This window comes from Littorina saxatilis, unplaced genomic scaffold, assembly GCF_037325665.1.
Source record: "Littorina saxatilis isolate snail1 unplaced genomic scaffold, US_GU_Lsax_2.0 scaffold_363, whole genome shotgun sequence".
Classification (NCBI taxonomy): domain Eukaryota; kingdom Metazoa; phylum Mollusca; class Gastropoda; order Littorinimorpha; family Littorinidae; genus Littorina; species Littorina saxatilis.
The window spans coordinates 21,174-41,382 of NW_027127282.1; the positions used below are offsets into that span (position 1 = coordinate 21,174).

General features: G+C 42.1%; 1 protein-coding gene across 3 annotated transcripts in view; it reads right to left on the bottom strand.

Moving 5' to 3' along the window:
• Positions 1–352: 352 nt before the first annotated feature.
• LOC138955746 (scavenger receptor class F member 1-like) overlaps positions 353–20,209 on the bottom strand; it is a 31,022-nt gene continuing 11,165 nt past the window's right edge. The window contains exons 2-11 of one of the 3 annotated variants that reach the window (XM_070327286.1): positions 9,532–9,624; positions 8,024–8,122; positions 6,778–6,870; positions 6,192–6,290; positions 4,945–5,037; positions 4,411–4,509; positions 1,972–2,112; positions 1,722–1,806; positions 1,223–1,284; positions 353–694 (exon numbers count right to left, since the gene is read on the bottom strand). In XM_070327286.1, coding sequence (XP_070183387.1) covers positions 459–694; positions 1,223–1,284; positions 1,722–1,806; positions 1,972–2,112; positions 4,411–4,509; positions 4,945–5,037; positions 6,192–6,290; positions 6,778–6,870; positions 8,024–8,122; positions 9,532–9,624 — 1,100 coding nt within the window. In that variant the 3' untranslated portion in view covers positions 353–458. The remainder of the gene's footprint in view (positions 695–1,222; positions 1,285–1,721; positions 1,807–1,971; positions 2,113–4,410; positions 4,510–4,944; positions 5,038–6,191; positions 6,291–6,777; positions 6,871–8,023; positions 8,123–9,531; positions 9,625–20,209) is intronic. The other 2 variants (XM_070327287.1, XM_070327289.1) reach the window with 2 other exon arrangements.

Below are 20,209 nucleotides of genomic sequence, written 5' to 3' on the forward strand. Positions count from 1 at the left end.
TTTATGTATAAATATAGTTAAAGAACATCAAGTTAATAGGAATTAGAAAAGATTCTTATGATAAAAACTATCTAGCGAACGACGAAGAAGAAGAAGAATAAAACTATCAATGTCAATGTATAACAAGTCATTCAACGTAAATGGCTAAAGAACAACAACAAAGCAATGATGATAAAACAGTTATACTCAATGGCTAATAACGAGGCAGAACTAAATAGTATCGACACAAGATTAAAACAAAATCAACTCACTTCAATTTCTGTCAACTGTTCTACATTTGATACAAATGCCGAACAACGTGATCGTCAAACTGGCTAAACCATGTAATCAAATCAATCCCACACATGTTTCTGTTCACAAAAGTGCTCTGACCATCAAACACTTAAGAAAATGGTTGCATGATTTGAAAATCCAGCTGTCCATTTTCAATGGAAGTCACTATTTGTGGATTGCTCGTTTTAAGAAAGTTCAATGTTGACCTTTGAGGCGTCATCAGAAGCAGGAGGCGACAGCTGCATGTAGAGAGCTCTGTCAGCGTCGTCGTTGGAGTATGGGTGGGGGCTTTCGTAGTTGTTCTCTTGCACGTGCATCTCTGCTGCATCATTATTGTCGATTATCTCGTAGTCTGTTGTATCCGCGTCTGAGATGGGGGAAGCTGAAGAAGGGCGGTCTCGGTCCTGAGTGCTTTCAGGTTCTGAAAATATGGGATAGCTTACTTGGTCAATGTACATGTCCTAAACCTTTACTGGTCAACAAGTAACTTATTCTATGATACCATTCTTAGTTTACACTTTCTGCTTACAATGTTCGATGATTACGACTCATCAGTTCGAGCCTTTCAAAAAACGTGTTACCCTATTTGCAGGCTGGTTAGTAAAACACGTTGAATTTGTAACTCCATTTATCCTATGCGTTTTATAAACTCTGTCTCATACATAAATGTTCTACACAAGTTTAGAAAAGGCTTTCAATGTAACAAACATGCATTTGCATGCATAAACAAACAGTGTAATTGAAATGAGCATTCCTATAGATACACATCCGCAACCAGGGTTTTGATTTCAGATTTCAGGTATAGAGACACTAGGGGGTATACAGAAGCAATCAAGCATTTACTTTGTTACAGGACATGTCAACACAAGGCATGGTGACACTTTATTTAATTGGAACAATAATTGCGAAGAAAGCTGGTCTCCAAAAGACAGTAACAACAATAACTCACCCACTGGAGGGGCCACGCGTTGGTCATTCTCTTCAATGTCTTTCCTTGATCGACGACACCAACTGAAACCAGAATAAAATAATTATATTGTGCGATAAGTTAAAAAGCAACAATAGATAGCTTTGAATTGATCATCAATCTGAAATAATTATAAACAAATTGATTTTGTTCCCGTGCAAAAATTAATCTGTCATGAGCAGTTTTTAACTCTTTTAAGCAAAACGTATCTACATCCGAGAAAACAAACTGCCTCGTAGTAGAGAGAGAGAGAGGGAGAGAGAGAGAGAGAGAGAGAGAGAGAGAGAGAGAGAGAGAGAGAGAGAGAGAGAGAGAGAGAGAGAGAGAGAGAGAGAGAGAGAGAGAGAGAGAGAGTCAATTCATGTGCCTCTATATCTTACTGGTAGGTGTGTGTGTGTGTGTGTGTGTGTGTGTATGTGTGTGTCTGTGTGTGTGTGTGTGTGGTGTGTGAGTGTGTGTGTGTGTGTGTGTGTGTTCTCACCACACAATCGCAACGAGCCCTATGCATATCAGCAAAACAGCAGCGAGGGAACCCGCCACAGGCACAACCCAGTTCTCCTGTTTCACTGTTCCAAATGACGCATAAAAGTATAATATAATACAAGTTGCTTGTAAACACATTGTTATTATTGTTTTATTTTCACTTTTTGCACACAGTTATATAATGTTGTTTTGTAAGATACACGAACAGATCACGATATTCTTTACAGTGTATTTCTAAGCCAGCTTACCTTGCACTTGCAAGCAAAGTGGTTCTGCAAACACTGACACGCACCCCGCCAGACAGTGACCATCCTGATGATGACACGTGGTGTTGAGACAATATCCACACGTTCTGCTGCAACCTTCTCCGTAAAACCCAGGTTTGCATTCTGAAAGAGCAATCTCTGTAGGTTATAAACATTCCAGCAGGACAATATAAGTTGCACCTTCGCCCATGCATGGTATGGCGTGGTATCCTGTCGAGACTGGGGAGTGTATTCAATACTGTCCGACAACTTGACCTGCTCCGCATTAGCGTGATTTAGGTCTATGAGTCTAACCTGGTATATTTCTGAACAGAGTTTGAACGACAGACATGTGACGAGCACGCTGTCATCAAAATATGATGAAAATACACACAAAACGAAAGAGACTTTGACGTCATTTGTTTGTGTTCCGTCAACTCCGTCGTGTAAATGGCGATGAATCTGGTAAGCCTGCATGGTCACGGCGTGAGTATCGAACACTTCTTTTTTTCTCTGTTGGCGTTGCAGCTGTGAAACAGTCTGCAACAAGTTTTGGATTTGATGATGTTGACAAGGACAATCTACCTCTAAACCAATGTTACAGTACGTACAGGTTGATGCCTATGTGAACTTATCTGACTGGAAAGACAACTCTTGTTTTCTGGTAGAATCTATCTGAGAAAGTAAGTGAACCTAACCTAATCTTTTTTTCTGTATCTCTGTCCGAGTCTGTCTGCCTTTCTCTCTCTGTCTCTCTGCCTGTCTCTCTCTCTGTCTCTCTTCTTCTCCCTCTCTCTCTCTCTCTCTGTCTGTCTTTCGGTCTCTCTGTCTTTTTTCTTTGCCCTCTGCCCGCTAATTCTCTTGTTGCTTTAGTGTCTGTTAACAAGTTTATAAAATCACTTCAAAAGATCTTTGTTCCTGACGACACGGCCCTGTACCCGTTCTTAGTCAAGAAATCAAAGAACACGTAAATCAACCTCTTCAGACATAACTTCCCGCCTAAGATGAAGCTTTCGTTTCTTCTTTTCCCTCCCAGTCAAAAATGTATTGCGATTCTCTAGCCAGTCCAGAATAATGTTTCTGTCCACTCCCCGAAACATGTCGAAGGAAGGGAAACAATTAAAAAACAACAATAACAGCAGACTGAATAATCTTCTTTCCTTTTTTCCACTGGTCGAAACTGGGGGTGGGCGTTTACTAGGTACTGTACCCCGTGCGCAAAATGTGACCAAAATTAAGGGGTGGACGTTTACTCGATACTGGGCGTATACAAGATAGTTTACGGTACTATACTCAGTATTCACTAAATGCAACAAGCTTATTTCTTAACCTACCATATTTAGCACAGGCACTCGACACAATCAGGTGGGCGGGGCTTTTTATGGGATGTCACGTGGTTAGGGTGATTGAGTACATCCAATTCTACAGTTTCTACAAGGTATAGGATGCTGATTCCTGCGAAGCCTCTCGACCTCGACCTCGACGGAAAACTTCGAATTCCTACAATACACAGCTTAGCAAAGCAAAACAACGGCTATGTTAGCATCAAGTATACATTAAACTATCGGGCAGGGACAGATGTATGCCAGTTAGACGTTGCTACTGCTGATATTCTGCAAAACGGCACGGACTTTTAACGCACAAATCCTGTGTCGCTCTAGACCGAACGGAAGTTACACATGACTTACTTCCCCTGAACAGCACACACAGATAACCACATCATGTGTTTGGTTGCAACCCAAGTTAAGATGTTGCGAATAGAATCAAGGCATGGGAAAGTTGGCCGGTGAGCAGACAAATCGACTGACGAACGCTGACATTTCCCAGTTCTGTGTTCTGGGGTCGTTTTGACTGACTTGACAAGTTGAGAAAACCAATGACATTTCATTTTTTGCGAAGCAACTGAATATGAAAAGAAAAGAAAGCGTGCAGAAGGATGTTTGGGTCCTGCAAGACTTTATGATCAACGATTTCTCCCTTGGAAGAAAATGAAGATGTCTGCTTTTTGTCTGCTTTGAAGGTAGGGCGATTTTACAGCGCACACGGTAAATTGCAAGTCGAATTAGACAAGAATGTTGTTATTCTTCTTTCTCCGAAGTACCATAGATCAGTTCCTGGCCATATTTTCGAGCTGTGCATTGTTATATTATGGGAAAAAACACGTTTGAACGCAAATTCGCAAAGCAAGTTTGATCATTTGCTCCGGAACTGCAACGTAGATTTGCCAAAACAAAACATTCTGGCTCAATACGCGGAAACATGCTGGTAGTGTCATATGTTTTAAATGGGTTTGGAAGAACTGCTCATAGTTTACATAGCACTCCGGCCCTGTTCTTTTTTTAGTCACACCCAAAACCGTTATTTGTCTTGGGCGACGCAGCTGTTCTAAATCCACAAACGTCTCCATATCCAGGCAAGTAAAGTTTGCGTGCGATGACTCACCTTCACAGTTGCCGTCATCACGCTGACAGGTAGGACCAGCACAGTGGGCAGAACAGTTATGATGGCACAACTCAGGACCCCAAAATCCTTTCTTGCAGCCTGAGAAGACAAAAGAACATTGTGAGAGCCTTGCACCTTTCGAGAATCTTTTGAATACAAAGCATTATTATTGTGTTACTGCTATTCGGGACTGTGGCACCATGTGCAGGTTTTGCAGAGTACACGGCCAGATAGGCAGATATCAAACCCTAAAACATGTCAACGTTATAAATGCAAACAGAAACGAGGGGACAAAGCTGAAGTTGATAACTACTGGTGGGCATTACAATACACAATACAGCATAGGGTACCTTATTGTATCGATTAAACACATCTAGTCCTAGCTAGGTAGACATTGTACCTTTAACGATATATACACCATACACACACACACACACACCACACACACACACACACCACGCACACACACCACATACACACACACACACACACACACACACACACACACACACTTACTTTCAGGGTAAAACTTACGTGTGCAGTGACCACTGATTTTGTTACAGCCTCCTTCACAGTTCTGGTGACAAGCAGAAGAACAGTCTGGTCCGTAGAATCCCTCTCGGCACACTGAGAATGCATGAAAGAATAATGTTATGTTTTAACATTACAAAAGTGTACGCATATCACTAAAAAAAGGAATACTCTTTTGTTTTAGCAAGAGTTAAGCGTACAGCAACAAAAACACCAAGGACAATTGCCGAGGGGCAGCTGGATTGGTTGCATTTTGACACAATTTGGCAGATCAAAGCTTACAAAGCTAATGAAAGAAAATATTACACAGGTACACAAACGTTAGGTAAACATAAAGCTATGCGACTATACAGAGGAATAGCACGTCGCGTATAAAAGTATACAACAATACATACATTATAGAGCACTTAGCATTGTATTGGGGGCGGGGAAATACCACAGTCGGTAGCAATGCTGGGTTCAGAACCAGCGCCCTTCCATTAAATAGGATGGTATGTATAAGTCCCGTGAGGTTACACGCTTATGGAAATTCGGGCTGCTCCTTACTTGGCAAACCGAGTTGCTATACAGTGCCGGGCTACCCATTCGTTTTCATTGTCCCTGCATGCGTCACGCATTGCGTGTATTCATGTTTCCAAGCCCTGCGAGTTTCGTTGTGAACTTGGGTTCTTTGTAGTGCGCATGCGTGCACACGCGGGTGTTCGGACATCGAGGATAGTCTGCACAAAATTGACACAGGGACATAAATCCCTTGCCGAACGTGGGGATCGAACCCACACCGATAGCGACAACTGGTTTTGAATCCAGCATTGCTACCGACTGTGGTATTTCCCCGCCCCCAATACAATGCGAAGTGTTCTATAATGTATGTATTGTTGTATAATTTTGTTATTCTTCTTTCTTCGAAGTACCATAGATCAATTCTTGGCCATATTTTCGAGCTGTGCATTGTTATATTATGGGAAAAACACGTTTGAACGCAAATTCGCAAAGAAATTTTGATCATTTGCTCCGGAACTGCAACGTAGATTTGCCAAAACAAAAAAATCTGGCTCAATATGCGGAACATGCTGGTAGTGTCATATGTTTTAAATGGGTTTGGAAGAACTGCTCATAGTTTACATAGCACTCCGGCCCTGTTCTTTTTTTAGTCACACCCAAAACCGTTATTTGTCTTGGGCGACGCAGCTGTTCTAAATCCACAAACGTCTCCATATCCAGGCAAGTAAAGTTTGCGTGCGATGACTCACCTTCACAGTTGCCGTCATCACGCTGACAGGTAGGACCAGCACAGTGGGCAGAACAGTTATGATGGCACAACTCAGGACCCCAAAATCCTTTCTTGCAGCCTGAGAAGACAAAAGAACATTGTGAGAGCCTTACACCTTTCGAGAATCTTCGGAATACGAAGCATTATTATTTTGTTACTGCTATTCGGGACTGTGGCACCATGTGCAGGTTTTGCAGAGTACACGGCCAGATAGGCAGATATCAAACCCTAAAACATGTCAACGTTATAAATGTACACAGAAACGAGGGGACAAAGCTGAAGTTGATAACTACTGGTGGGCATTCCAATACACAATACAGCATAGGGTACCTTATTGTATCGAATAAACACATCTAGTCCTAGCTAGGTAGACATTGTACCTTTAACGATATATTCACCATACACACACACACACCACACACACACACACACCACACACACCACATACACACACACACACACACACACACACACACACACACACACACACACACACACACACACACACACACACACACACACACACACACACACACACACACACTTACTTTCAGGGTAAAACTTACGTGTGCAGTGACCACTGATTTTGTTACAGCCTCCTTCACAGGTCTGGTGACAATCAGAAGAACAGTCTGGTCCGTAGAATCCCTCTCGGCACACTGAGAATGCATGAAAGAATAATGTTATGTTTTAACATTGCAAAAGTGTACGCATATCACTAAAAAAAAGGAATACTCTTTTGTTTTTGCAAGAGTTAAGCGTACAGCAACAAAAACACCAAGGATAATTGCCGAGGGGCAGCTGGATTGGTTGCATTTTGACACAATTTGGCAGATCAAAGCTTACAAAGCTAATGAAAGAAAATATTACACAGGTACACAAACGTTAAGGTAAACATAAAACTATACGACTATACAGAGGAATAGCTCGTCGCGTATAACAGTATACAACAATACATACATTATAGAGCACTTCGCATTGTATTGGGGGCGGGGAAATACCACAGTCGGTAGCAATGCTGGGTTCAGAACCAGCGCCCTTCCATTAACTAGGATGGTATGTATAGTCCTGTGAGGTTACGCTTATGGACATTCGGGCTGCTCCTTGCTAGGCAAACCGAGCTGCTATACAATACTGGGCTACCCATTCGTTTTCATTTTCCCTGCGTGCATCACGCATTGTGTGTATTCATGTTTTCAAGCCCTGCGAGTTTCGTTGTGAACTTGGGTTATTTGTAGTGCGCATGCGTGCACACGGGGGTGTTCGGAAATCGAGGATAGTCTGCACAAAGTTGCCACAGGGACATAAATCCCTCGTCTAGTGTGGGGATCGAACCCACACAGATAGCGACAACTGGTTTTGAATACAGCATTGCTATCGACTGTGGTATTTCCCCGCCCCCAATACAATGCGAAGTGTTATATAATGTATGTATTGTTGTATAATTTTGTTATTCTTCTTTCTTCGAAGTACCATAGATCAATTCTTGGCCATATTTTCGAGCTGTGCATTGTTATATTATGGGAAAAACACGTTTGAACGCAAATTCGCAAAGCAAGTTTGATCATTTGCTCCGGAACTGCAACGTAGATTTGCCAAAACAAAAAAATCTGGCTCAATATGCGGAACATGCTGGTAGTGTCATATGTTTTAAATGGGTTTGGAAGAACTGCTCATAGTTTACATAGCACTCCGGCCCTGTTCTTTTTTTAGTCACACCCAAAACCGTTATTTGTCTTGGGCGACGCAGCTGTTCTAAATCCACAAACGTCTCCATATCCAGGCAAGTAAAGTTTGCGTGCGATGACTCACCTTCACAGTTGCCGTCATCACGCTGACAGGTAGGACCAGCACAGTGGGCAGAACAGTTATGATGACACAACTCAGGACCCCAAAATCCTTCCTTGCAGCCTGAGAAGACAAAAGAACATTGTGAGAGCCTTACACCTTTCGAGAATCTTCGGAATACGAAGCATTATTATTTTGTTACTGCTATTCGGGACTGTGGCACCATGTGCAGGTTTTGCAGAGTACACGACCAGATAGGCAGATATCAAACCCTAAAACATGTCAACGTTATAAATGTACACAGAAACGAGGGGACAAAGCTGAAGTTGATAACTACTGGTGGGCATTCCAATACACAATACAGCATAGGGTACCTTATTGTATCGAATAAACACATCTAGTCCTAGCTAGGTAAACATTGTACCTTTGACGATATATTCACCTAGTCCCATGAGGCTTAGCTCATTAAATTATTGGCTGCTGTCATCTTCTAAAAAGTGAGTTGCCATTGTGCCTCATTATACCCACTATTGTCTTGTTCATGTTTGTGTGTATTTTTGTTTTCCAGGCACTTTGTGCTTAGGGGTTTCGTTCTTGCTCGTGTGCACACAAGGGTGTTAAGACGCCGAGGTTAGTTTGTGCAAGCATTTACTGGGGAAATACAATTCCTCGCAGAACATGTGGGTCAAATCTGTTGCGGTTCTGAACCAGACCTGCTATCATCCTGTCAATATGATGACAGTAAACCAGTGTAAAACTCTACAGCACATAAGGTTGACACAGTTATGTCGCTTTGGTAGCAAATTCAAAAGCTAACAGCGAATACATACTGGAACAACAACAACAACAACAACAACAACAACAACAACAACAACAACAACAACCAAACACCAGTTAGTCATTGTGTGACAGAGTGATTATTTTGTCTGTAATTATTGTGTATGTTAAATGTAACATTGTTATTGTAGATTAACTATTTTATAGTTTCACACACACACACACACACACACACACACACACACACACACACACACACACACACACACACACACACACACACATTCACTCGGCTCACTCAGTGTTATTGTAATAGTCAGGGAAAACAAGTTAAATTACTCTTGTTTGTAGTTTTATAGTTTAAGCCGATGGCAGTAAAGTATTTTAGGTATTTTCCTGTTGGACTGGTTTGCTGACCAAACCAGGCAACAGGCTAACTGTGAACTTTTTGTATTTTATCTGTAGCAGACGAGTTTTGCTGCGGGATGGATGCATCGCTTCTGTAGTGTAGAATACGCACCAATCAGGAGCGTACAGCAATCCTTTTGTCATAAGCTTACTGCGCAGGCGTGATAACGTGATTATTGACATTACCAACGGAACTAGAAAATGGAAGACATGAACAATCAATAAAGAATCTAGAAAACCAACGTGACTGCCGTTTTCCTGCGTGATTGATGCGAGCCTCTGAACGAACTCCACAGACAGTTCAGCATGGTTACAATTGCTAACTCTGAGACGAGGCTTTTACTTACGTGTGCAGAAACCACTTGTCATGTTACACCCTTCATCGCAGTTCTTGTCACAATGAGACGAACAATCCAGTCCATATAACCCCTCTTTGCAAACTGAAAAGATGTGCATGGATTGGACATCTTTATTTCAACAGCTTACAAATAGAATCAAAACGCATAGCTCAGCAGCCGAATTAAAGTTGTATGCATATTCATCAGGACAGCAGAACAGAGCCAGAACAATGGCTGAGTTGGGTTGCATTTTTTGCCAAGTAACAAGAACAATATCCTTGTATAATTGCATACATAGAGGTTACAACACGAGTGGTTTTTTTCCATATGGCTTGTATTTCAGTCAAGACCCAGCGGATGAATATCAAGGGACTCACGAGCCTCTGGGTCTTGAATGAAATACAAGACATATAAAAAAATAAATCACGAGTGTTGTAACCTGTATATCCCATGAAGATCTAAAAGAGAAAGTGTGACGGAAACATCAAGCTGTAGTTGTCTGTTCAGATGAGGCACCTCTGCACATACCTTATTCTAAAGGCACGTCTGTTGATCTATGTCAAGTCGGTGCATAATGGTGGCTTGGTTGTCCCCGTCAGTTGAAAGCCTCTTACACGGATTTGACTGAATACCTAGTGGTTACACACGCATCTCCTGAGATCTTGGACACCTTCATCGTCTATAGGGCCTACTGCACCACAGAAGAGCTAGAAATACTCGCAAAATGCATTAAACAGCTTGTCCAGAGAACACTCGTAGTCGATGATGTACCGATAAGGGCGTGTGTACCGGTGTAACACGAAATTTTTACTCCACGAAACATTTACTCCGGAGTAAATATTTCGTACGAAATTCTTACTCCGAGTACACTTTTCGTACGAGAAAAGAACTCCCCAAGGCACGAAAAAATTACTCCCTCCACAAAATTTTTACTCCCCATTTTGTTTACTTCCAGTAAAATTCTCGTACGCAAAAATGGGATTCGGGCGAAGGGATAATGCCAATAAGTGATCTCGCGCACACGAATGTCGCGCTACCCTCCTTCCACCCCTTCCACCACCAAGACTAACAGGGGACAAGGGAGTAAATATTTCGTACACCTGGCATGGGAAGTTAAATTGCTTGTGTTGGGGTGAAGTAATTTATTCGTTATTTATTCGTCAGGGGAGTAACATTTTTGTACAAAATGTTTACTCGGAACTCACCTGTCTTGGGGAGTAATTTTCTCGTGTAATGGGGGAGTGCTTTTTTCGTAAAGGGAGTAACTTTTTCGTACGAAATGTTTACTCCGGAGTAAACAATCTCGTGGGAGTAATTTTCTCGTGTTACACCGGGCACGCTGTAACTTCACATGAGTATAGTCTGAACATAGCAGTGCTGGTCGGACGGACTGGGTTTTTAACGATTGCTAGTTTGACTTTTGTTTTAGTTGAGAGCACGAGCACACACACTCAAACACATACGGCTTGTCATGTTGATCACAAGAGAGAAATAGAACAGCGAATAGAAGGAAACATAACAGATTACGTCCCCTTAATATGACGCGATGGACGACAGACGTCATGAAATCTATGACGCTACGACGATAGACTCGGCAATACGAGACTAAAACTCAGCTATAAGTATAAGTTACAGATCCGTCCATCCATGGTATCGCCTGATATTTTGTCGAGACTGGGTCAATGAATATGATGAGAGTGACGTCATTATATTCTTTCACCCCGTCAAGACAAAATATCACGCGATACCATGGATGGACGGAGCTGTAACGTATATATGAGACTGTGCCAAAAGGTGACGTTTTCATGTCAGTATGTCCCAAATGACATCACCAGTACATTTTTCATTCTATCTAATCTGTTTTCGTTCTATTTTTTCTAATAACATGCGTTAACAATTGATTGCCAACTGGAATGGAAGAGCACAAAAAGTGTAACTTGATATGTAGTTTCTCTAGAGGGAAAAACATCTTCCACTTTCATGTCAGTGTGTCCCATGCAACATACATTTGCCAAACAGCTATGTGCAAGTAGATTATTTGTTAGTGGTATAGAAAATACTGATCAACAATTAAAGTCAGTTTTCACATTCATTTTCTACCTATTTCTTATTTGTTTATTCTGTTGGCAATGGTGAAATGTCAGCAATCGTGTGTCATTCGGGACAGTAGACATGACACCTGACCTTTTGGCACAGTCTCATATGGCATGACCAAAGTAAAGAGAATTTTTCATGGGATGTGGCAACAAATCATTGGAAATTCACCATGGGCAATCAACCCAAGCCTAGAAGTTGTGAACTATATTTTGTTTCAGTCTTGGCAAGGCCAGTTTTGTCCAGTTCCGGAAATGACACCATGAATTCATTCACCCTGCCGAGACGAACAAAAACATAGATGAAAACGTATAAGCTTATATCCCGTGACGCATCAAAGCTAAATTTTGTTTTGAAATGTCTTCACAACGTACAGATAACTTATAACGACATAATTGCCTTCACAAGACAGGAAAAACGCACACTTTGATTTTCGTCTGCTACAAATCTAGTCTTGTTGGTTGACGGAGAGAATAAAGCTTCAATCGTACCTTCATCAACAGGAATAAATGCTCAATCCGCTGTCGGTTCGCAACTGAACCTTGGTTTTTTTCTTTAACTTTTTGGTTGACATTGAAACAGCAATCCAAAAGAGTGTTTCAGCTGTTTCAAGACACAGGCTTAGCTCCTTCTTTTGAGTTGCTTTTCAGTCTAAAATGACACCGGAAGCGAACAAATTGTCGCGTATACTGTCGTCACAAAAAGACGTCATGACAAAGTTACACGCAAAGCGAAAGAGACTTTGACGTCATTTACTTTTGTTCGGAATTTCCCGTCTGTTCCCAGCTTGTCAGTGAAGACCTGGGGCCGGTTTCATATACCGCTCTTATCCTAACTTAGGAGCTCTTAAGGGGTCAAGATGGGGTTAAGAGCAAAGTTAAGATAGGTGCGTTTCACGGACCGCTCTTTGGCCAAAGAGCGCTCCTATGTCGCTCTTAACATAGGGCAGCCCCCCCCCAGCCCTAAGTTAGGTAAGAGCAGACAGAAGCGCCCCCAACTTGCAAGGGAGATAATTTTAATCCTAAAAATGGCGGCCGTAAATGAGACTGTGAGTCGACTCGACTCGTGCATCATTTTGCGATATAACATGCGCCATCAACACATTTTCGTCACCGCACGGATCCGCGGAATGCCCAAGACGATAAGGAGAGTGCCGCACGCTTTCATTTGTCAAAGCATGGACTCCTCTTTGAATTATGTTGACAAGAGTGTGGACGGTATGCAGTTTAGCACTTACAAGCACCCGCGAAGACTATGATTGCACCGTTTTCTGCGTGATTGATGTCTGTCAGTCCATGCACGGCGACATATTCTACATCAGCAAGGAAACGAGTCTTCGCTGCATCCACCGAATGTATATTCTGCCTTGCACGACGAGTGTGAACCCGACAGGAAGCGGCTAACCACACGTACTCGTGAGCAATTCCAGATAGCTTGTACTTGTAGTGCACTTTTTCGGCGTGTTTGTGGTGCTGTTTACACACATTTTCGAACAACAGTCTATCAGTCAGTCAACGAAACAAAACAGCACGAGTATAATATCAACAAGGAAGGATGCCACGCCGTGACGGCTTCTATAGGCATTGAAGTAGTTGGTGACGAACATCTTTGGACCGTGTGTCGTGTTGTTCTATGGCCAGGGTGTGAAAAGGGTACCATAATTTTAAATGAGAGTTGGGTGTGTCCTGCAATTCAAGCACCTCTGGGCTTGTTCATATACGGTGACATTGGCTACATCTTGACACCCTGAATACTCAGTCACACCCTATATCTACAGCAGTGCTCCAAGCAGGTTAACTCAACACGTGAACTAGACACGTCAGCAAGACACGTCAGCATTGTTTCCTGTCATGATGAAAACAGGTAATGTTTGGAATAGATCTAAAGCATAATTGATCAAATGTTCCTTTCAAGGCATGCTACTTTTCAGATTGTGTTTGGGAATGTTGTTGCAGAAAATGTCAAGGTTATAAAACAGCTTGCATGAGAGAGAAAACATTAGAGCAGAAAAGGCATGTTTGAAACTTAAATGGGTTGTTATTGTTAATCAGCACCATATTATATACTGACTGTGCTCGTTGTAAGTTTGACTTGGTAGCTGTGCTGACAGTGTTGTCTTAGTATCATCTGCACTGCAGATCTGTGCAGCGTATTCACCTGGTAATTGTAAATGCATACAAGCAAACACTGAAACATTCAGCAAACGCTCATAATTTTCTTTCTTGTATCACCAGAGAATAAACTTCATCATCGTCTGGCACCACCATGCTCTCCTCCAGTGTCATCTTCTACCCGTGGACACTAACATACAGTTACCAAAGCAAGGGCAGAGACAATGAGGAATGCCAATGAAAGCATATAAGTCTTAGTGAACGTGGTGTGCAAGAAAAGACTGGACATCATTTCAGGTAAATATGTTATGCTTGTAATATGATACTCATTCAGTCATTGACAATTCTGTAGAACATTTGGAAAACAAAAGAAGAGGCGTTCTGGGATCACATAGTACTAACTTGTGTAATAGTAGTAGTATGCATACACATTGAAAGAGATGTGTCAAAACGTATTGTTCTCACACACAGTGACACACACAAAAACTGGACAGTGAGTAAGAAGAATGCTGTTTCAGTGTTTGACTTCTTTTTTAAACTTTTATCTGAAACTTTGACTTTAAATTTTACTACTCCTTGATATCAACAAAACTGATTCTTAAGTGACAATAACTAGTAATTTACTAGTACTAAAAACATGTATTTACACTGTTATTGTTAACGTGGGGGGGGGGGGGGGGGGGGGGGGCATAGATTGTGAGGAGAATAGAACATGCTCTAGGGGATTTCAAGAAATTGTGCTAATTTGTAATTCAGTTGGTTTGTTCCATTTCCTGAATTGTTAGCCTTGTCTGATTCATTTTAAAGGACTGAGTCATTGCTGATATACAGAGCTTTCTTTTAATTGTTTAACCCCTCTAAATTAACGCAAGACCTCATGTTTTTTACTGCTGAAGCGATTGACACCTGCATCAGCAGTAATGGCAGAACACAAAGTACAAAAGTTAACCAAAGAAGACACCCTGTTCTGGACAGATAATTGATGTTCTTCTTCACGTATGTAAACGTTGCCAAAGCGCTTTGAGCTGTGAAGAAGCGCTATATAAATGTTCTATTTTCATTATTATTATTATTGTGTCTATCCTGAACTTGAGTCGATTTTTAAGTGGTACTTTGTGTTTTTTCGGGTCAATTTTTGGGGGATCCTTTTTTGAGCAGCGGAAGAGTGTGCCACATTTCCAAGTGAAGTGCCTTTAATGGCGTAGAAAGTTTGAACAAAATGATTCGGGAGTGATTTTTTTTTAAAGTACACAATTTGTACAGATAAAATGGTTTGCTAAGTGTAGTATGAATAAGAGCAAGTTTTAGAATTACTCACTGTCTTCTCTTTTTCTTGTAAGATTATGTGGTGAAACTGCTCTGTTGCTAACATTTAATACAAGAAACCTTCTGCTCTTATGACTATGTTGCTGTTCCTTGTTCAAGGACCTCTACCCACACACTGATGCTGACACTCATTGAGGGGCCAACTACCAACACTGATTGTGATACTCGCTGAGGGGTCGACTACCAACACTGAGGCTGACGCTCGCTGAGGGGCCAACTACCAACACTGATGGTGATACTCGCTGAGGGGTCGACTACCAACACTGATGGTGATACTCGCTGAGGGGTCAACTACCAACACTGAGGCTGACACTCGCTGAGGGGCCAACTACCAACACTGATGCTGACACAACACTGATGCTGACACTCGTTGAGGGGTCGACTACCAACACTTACGCTGACACTCGCCGAGGGGCCAACTACCAACACTGATACTGACACTCGCAGAGGGGCAAACTACCAACACTGACCCTGATACTCTCTGAGGGGCCAACTACCAACACTGATACTGACGCTTGCTCAGGGGCCAACTACCAACACTGATACTGACGCTTGCTCAGGGGCCAACTACCAACACTGATACTGACGCTTGCTCACGGGTCAACTACCAACACTGATGTTGACGCTTGCTCAGGGGCCAACTACCAACACTGATGCTGACGCTTGCTCAGGGGCCAACTACGAACACTGATGCTGACGCTTGCTCAGGGGCCAACTACCAACACTGTATGTAGTGGCCACTGTGTAACGTCCCTTGCACAAAACAACAAATTTTATATTTAAAATGGTTAAAGGAATTTTTTAAGCATTTACATTAATTATGCCAGGAACAGTCTGCAGACACAGAAGTATACAGTGGTTTTGTCAATATTAATTAGCAGTTAAAACATGTCCAACGTTCATATTCTATTTCTATACTACCTGTCAACAACAACAAACTAAGCAAACGCGTTTGAGGGCAGATCATTTTAATGAGGCCATTTATTGTAAAACCAATTATAAGACTGAAAAGGCCATTCATTGTCCTATGTTATATAGAAAACAGATTTAGTTTACGCGAGGTACTGTTTATAAAATAGAACCTACAAGACTAGCATCCCCAACAATCAAATTCGCAAAATCAAGTTTAACGTGTTAAAATCGACATATACTGTTCAAAAAAAGAAACGCATAGTTGCTACTTGCCAAATTTGTTTTATTTTTCGAAAAAATTAACAGAAAATCCAATATTTAGATTATTTGTTTGAAATTTGGTATGGACACAGTTGAATGCACACACAGTTCATTTGCATCTTCAAATCAATCAGTCAATCAATACGATTGGGTGCCGAGGCTGTCAAGTCAGTAGGGGGTGTGACTGCCTTGAGCAGCAACAACTGCCCGGCACCTTCTGGGCATGGACTGGATCAGATGCCGGATATCTTGCTGTGGGATGGTGTCCCACTCCTCCTGAAGTGCCTGCAATAGATCGCGGTGATTTGCCGGCGCTTCTTCTCGCCTGCGCACACGTCTGTCCAATTCATCCCAGAGGTGTTCTATCGGGTTCATGTCTGGCGACATGGATGGCCAGGGAAGCACCTGGACATGGTGGTCGGTGAGGAACTGGGTGGTGAGTCGTGCTGTGTGCGGGCGAGCGTTGTCCTGCTGGAATATGGCATCCTGGTCAGCCAGAAGAGGAAGGGCGTGTGGGCGCAGAATTTCCTCCACGTATCGCTGGGCAGTTATGCGCCCTTGGACGTGCACCAGGGTGCTCCTTCCAGCGGTATTGATCGCCCCCCACACCATGACGCCTCCACCACCATGAACGGGTGCCTCATCCACACAGTTGGGCGCGTAACGTTCGTTTACTCTCCGGTATATGGAAAGCCGTTTGGCTCATAACCATTACACGCGTAATAAAACATAAATACACGTGTAATAAATAATTAATACACGTGTAATAAATGATTAATGCACGTGTAATAATCATTTTTTACGCGTGTAATAAATAATTCATACACGTGTAAGAAATGATTAAATACGCGTGTAATAAATATTTCATGCGCGTGTAAGAAATGATTAAATACGCGTGTAATAAATATTTCATGCGCGTGTAAGAAATGATTAAATACACGTGCAGGAAATAGTTTATACGCGTGTAAGAAATGATTAAATACACGTGTAGGAAATTATTTAAATACACGTGTATTTAATCATTACATACACCCGTAATAAACTTAAAACTTGAATCGGAAAATATACGACATGCAAAGCAACAACTCTCGTCTATTCTACTTCCGGTTCGCGCGCACAACAACCGACTTCATCTGATAAAACAAGTAACTTACCTTTCCAATGCTGTGCGAGCCTGGGCAAAGGCGTTAAATTGTTCTCGCAAACCTTCTAAGGTGACATTGACGTTTGCCGCTTCCGCCATCTTGAGCTGTAAGCGTGCAAAGCGAGGCGATGAAGACGCATAGAGTGTTTTTCATGTGGATTCCCAGTCCGAGTTTTTAAGTCACTTAACCACGTGACTCCTGCATTTTTAACGCTTGTATGAAATATTTATTACACGCGTATTTATTCATTTCTTACGCGTGTATGAAAAATGTATTACACGTGTATTTAATCATGTCTTACACGTGTACGAAATGATTAAATACACGTGGAATAAAAATGTCATACACGTGTACGAAATGATTAAATACACGCGTAATAAATATTTCATGCGCGTGTAAGAAATATTTAATACACGCGTAAGAAATATTTCATGCGCGTGTAAGAAATAATTAATACACGCGTAATAACCATTTCATGCGCGTGTAAAAAATATTTAAATACACGTGTAATAAATAATTACACGTGTATTTAAATATTTCTTACACGCGCATGAAATGTTAATTACACGTGTATTTAATCATTTCTTACACGAGTATGAAATATTTATTACACGTGTATTTAATCATTATGCTATTCCATAGCATGAGAAAAAAGATAAATTACACGTGCAATAAGAAATAAATACACGTGTATTAGTCATTTATTACGCGTGTATTTACGTTTTATTACACGCGTAATGGTTATGAGCCAAACGGCTTTCCATACCGGTAGACCCTCCTCCGACCATCATGTCGCTGGAGCAGGAAGTAGGACTCGTCGCTGAACCACACGTGTCTCCAGTGATTCCGGACGGTCCAGCGAAGGTGCTGGTTGCCCCACTGCACTCGGTTGTGGCGATGGCGGCGGGTGAGGACAGCTCCTCTGTAAGGTCTGCGAGCTCTCAAACCAGCTTCATGCAGGCGGTTCCGCACGGTCTGGTCCGATAATCGGTGTGGCCCGGGGAGAGCCTGGACAGAAGATGAGGCCGACAGGAAACGATTCCGGAGGTGGCGGAGCCGTATGAAGCGGTCGTGAGCAGCAGTTGTCGCCCTTGGTCTTCCCGCTCGTGGCAAGTCAGCAACGGAGCCAGTGGCTTGAAACCTGACCCACAGTCTACTGATGGTGCTCTGGGACACGTGGAAGTGCCTGGCGATTGCACTTTGACTTTGGCCTGCTTGTAAACGACCCAATGCAATTTGGCGGTCTTCTCTGCTCAATCGGGCCATCTTTCGTCGCTGAATTGTCGTCTGATTTCTTTGTGGCGAACAATCCGCTTTTATGGGTTTTGGAAGACATGGTGGGAGCTCAATATTCCCCGAGTTTCACGAGATTACACTGAAGCATGACGAGTGGTCATGCCAAATGAGCAATTTTGACATTGTAGCCACTGATAACGCATGCGTCACGTGCAGAGCTCACTTGTGGCAATGGACAAAAGGTCGACGACCAGATAAACATTTTCTGCAGTTTGGTGGATATCCTTGTAGCCATATAACTAAATTAACCAAATATTACAAGCTATGCGTTTCTTTTTTTGAACAGTATACTATCAAAACTGCTGAAAGGAAACCTGTTGTGCATGTTATTAGAAAGAAAAATTAAATATGCATCCAAACAGTCAGCTTAGTTTACATATCTTGTCTAACAATGGCGTAATGGCATGATGAACGGTATGTAATTCTTCTGAGAAGCCGTAAAATGCGGTTTCTGGGGCCATTTTAGTGGGTAATCAGAAGAAATCCAGCACATTTAATAAATTTCTCAATGCATTGCCTTCAAACGTCTGGTAATTTATGCTAAGACATGTCGTTAAGTACATCAAGTCATTCGAGAGATTAGGTTTGCTTTTATTTGACATGCCAGAAAGAGTCCTTAAAATAGTCGGTTGATCTAACTCTAAGTCTAAGCTGACTCATCAAACAAATTTAATTTGTTGCTATTTTCAACTTCAAATAAACCAAATACTCAAATTTCATGTACATATTTTATTAGACATGGATGGTATGAGGATTTCAAAGCGAAAGTAATCTTTAAGAAGTGGACTATTTTCACAGCGCTGAGCACAAATAGCCCACATCAAGCTCACTGCTGAACATTTAACTGCTAGCTGCTGAGCAGGGCTTTTGAGAGAGCATTTCCCAAGAATGTTTGTACGCGTTTGAACAAGTGGTCTGAGCAGCCGTCGTTGATTATGAATTACATTTCAGTGTAATTTGAAGCTTTAATGTTTGTTTAAAAAGCCTGCATATTTAAAAACAAATCTGTTTTCTTTGGAAAAGGTACATCTTTATTTTTTGTAATTCTTTCTAACATGTCGCATAACAGCAGTACTAACGTTTCAAATGACTTGACATTTTGTTTGTAATTCGGTACATCTGATTGTCTTGTCTTTCCATTATTGCCCACAATCAGCAGTAGTGATTACTTCGGCACTTGATGGGATGTTGCGCAAGTCCAAGAAAGCAGCGTTTCCAGCATCCAAAAGTCCATTTAAAATTCACAGGTTGGGGAGTATGGGGGGAGGGGACATGAGTCACAGTGGCTACTGGTTCAGTGCGAGGCGCGCGACACAAAGGTGTCGACAGTGCGGGCCTCGACGACAGCTGCTGGTAGAGAGTTCCAGTCCTTCACTGTGCTGGGTAGAAAAGCGGCACTCCGATACTGAGTGCGGCAGGTGATGAGGCCGAACTGCTGGCAATGGCCTCTTCGCTGGCGTGGTGGTAAGGGGGCCAGCTTCGACTTGATGCCCGGACAGTGGACGATGCTGTTCGTGATCTTGTAGAGCATCGATAGGCGGG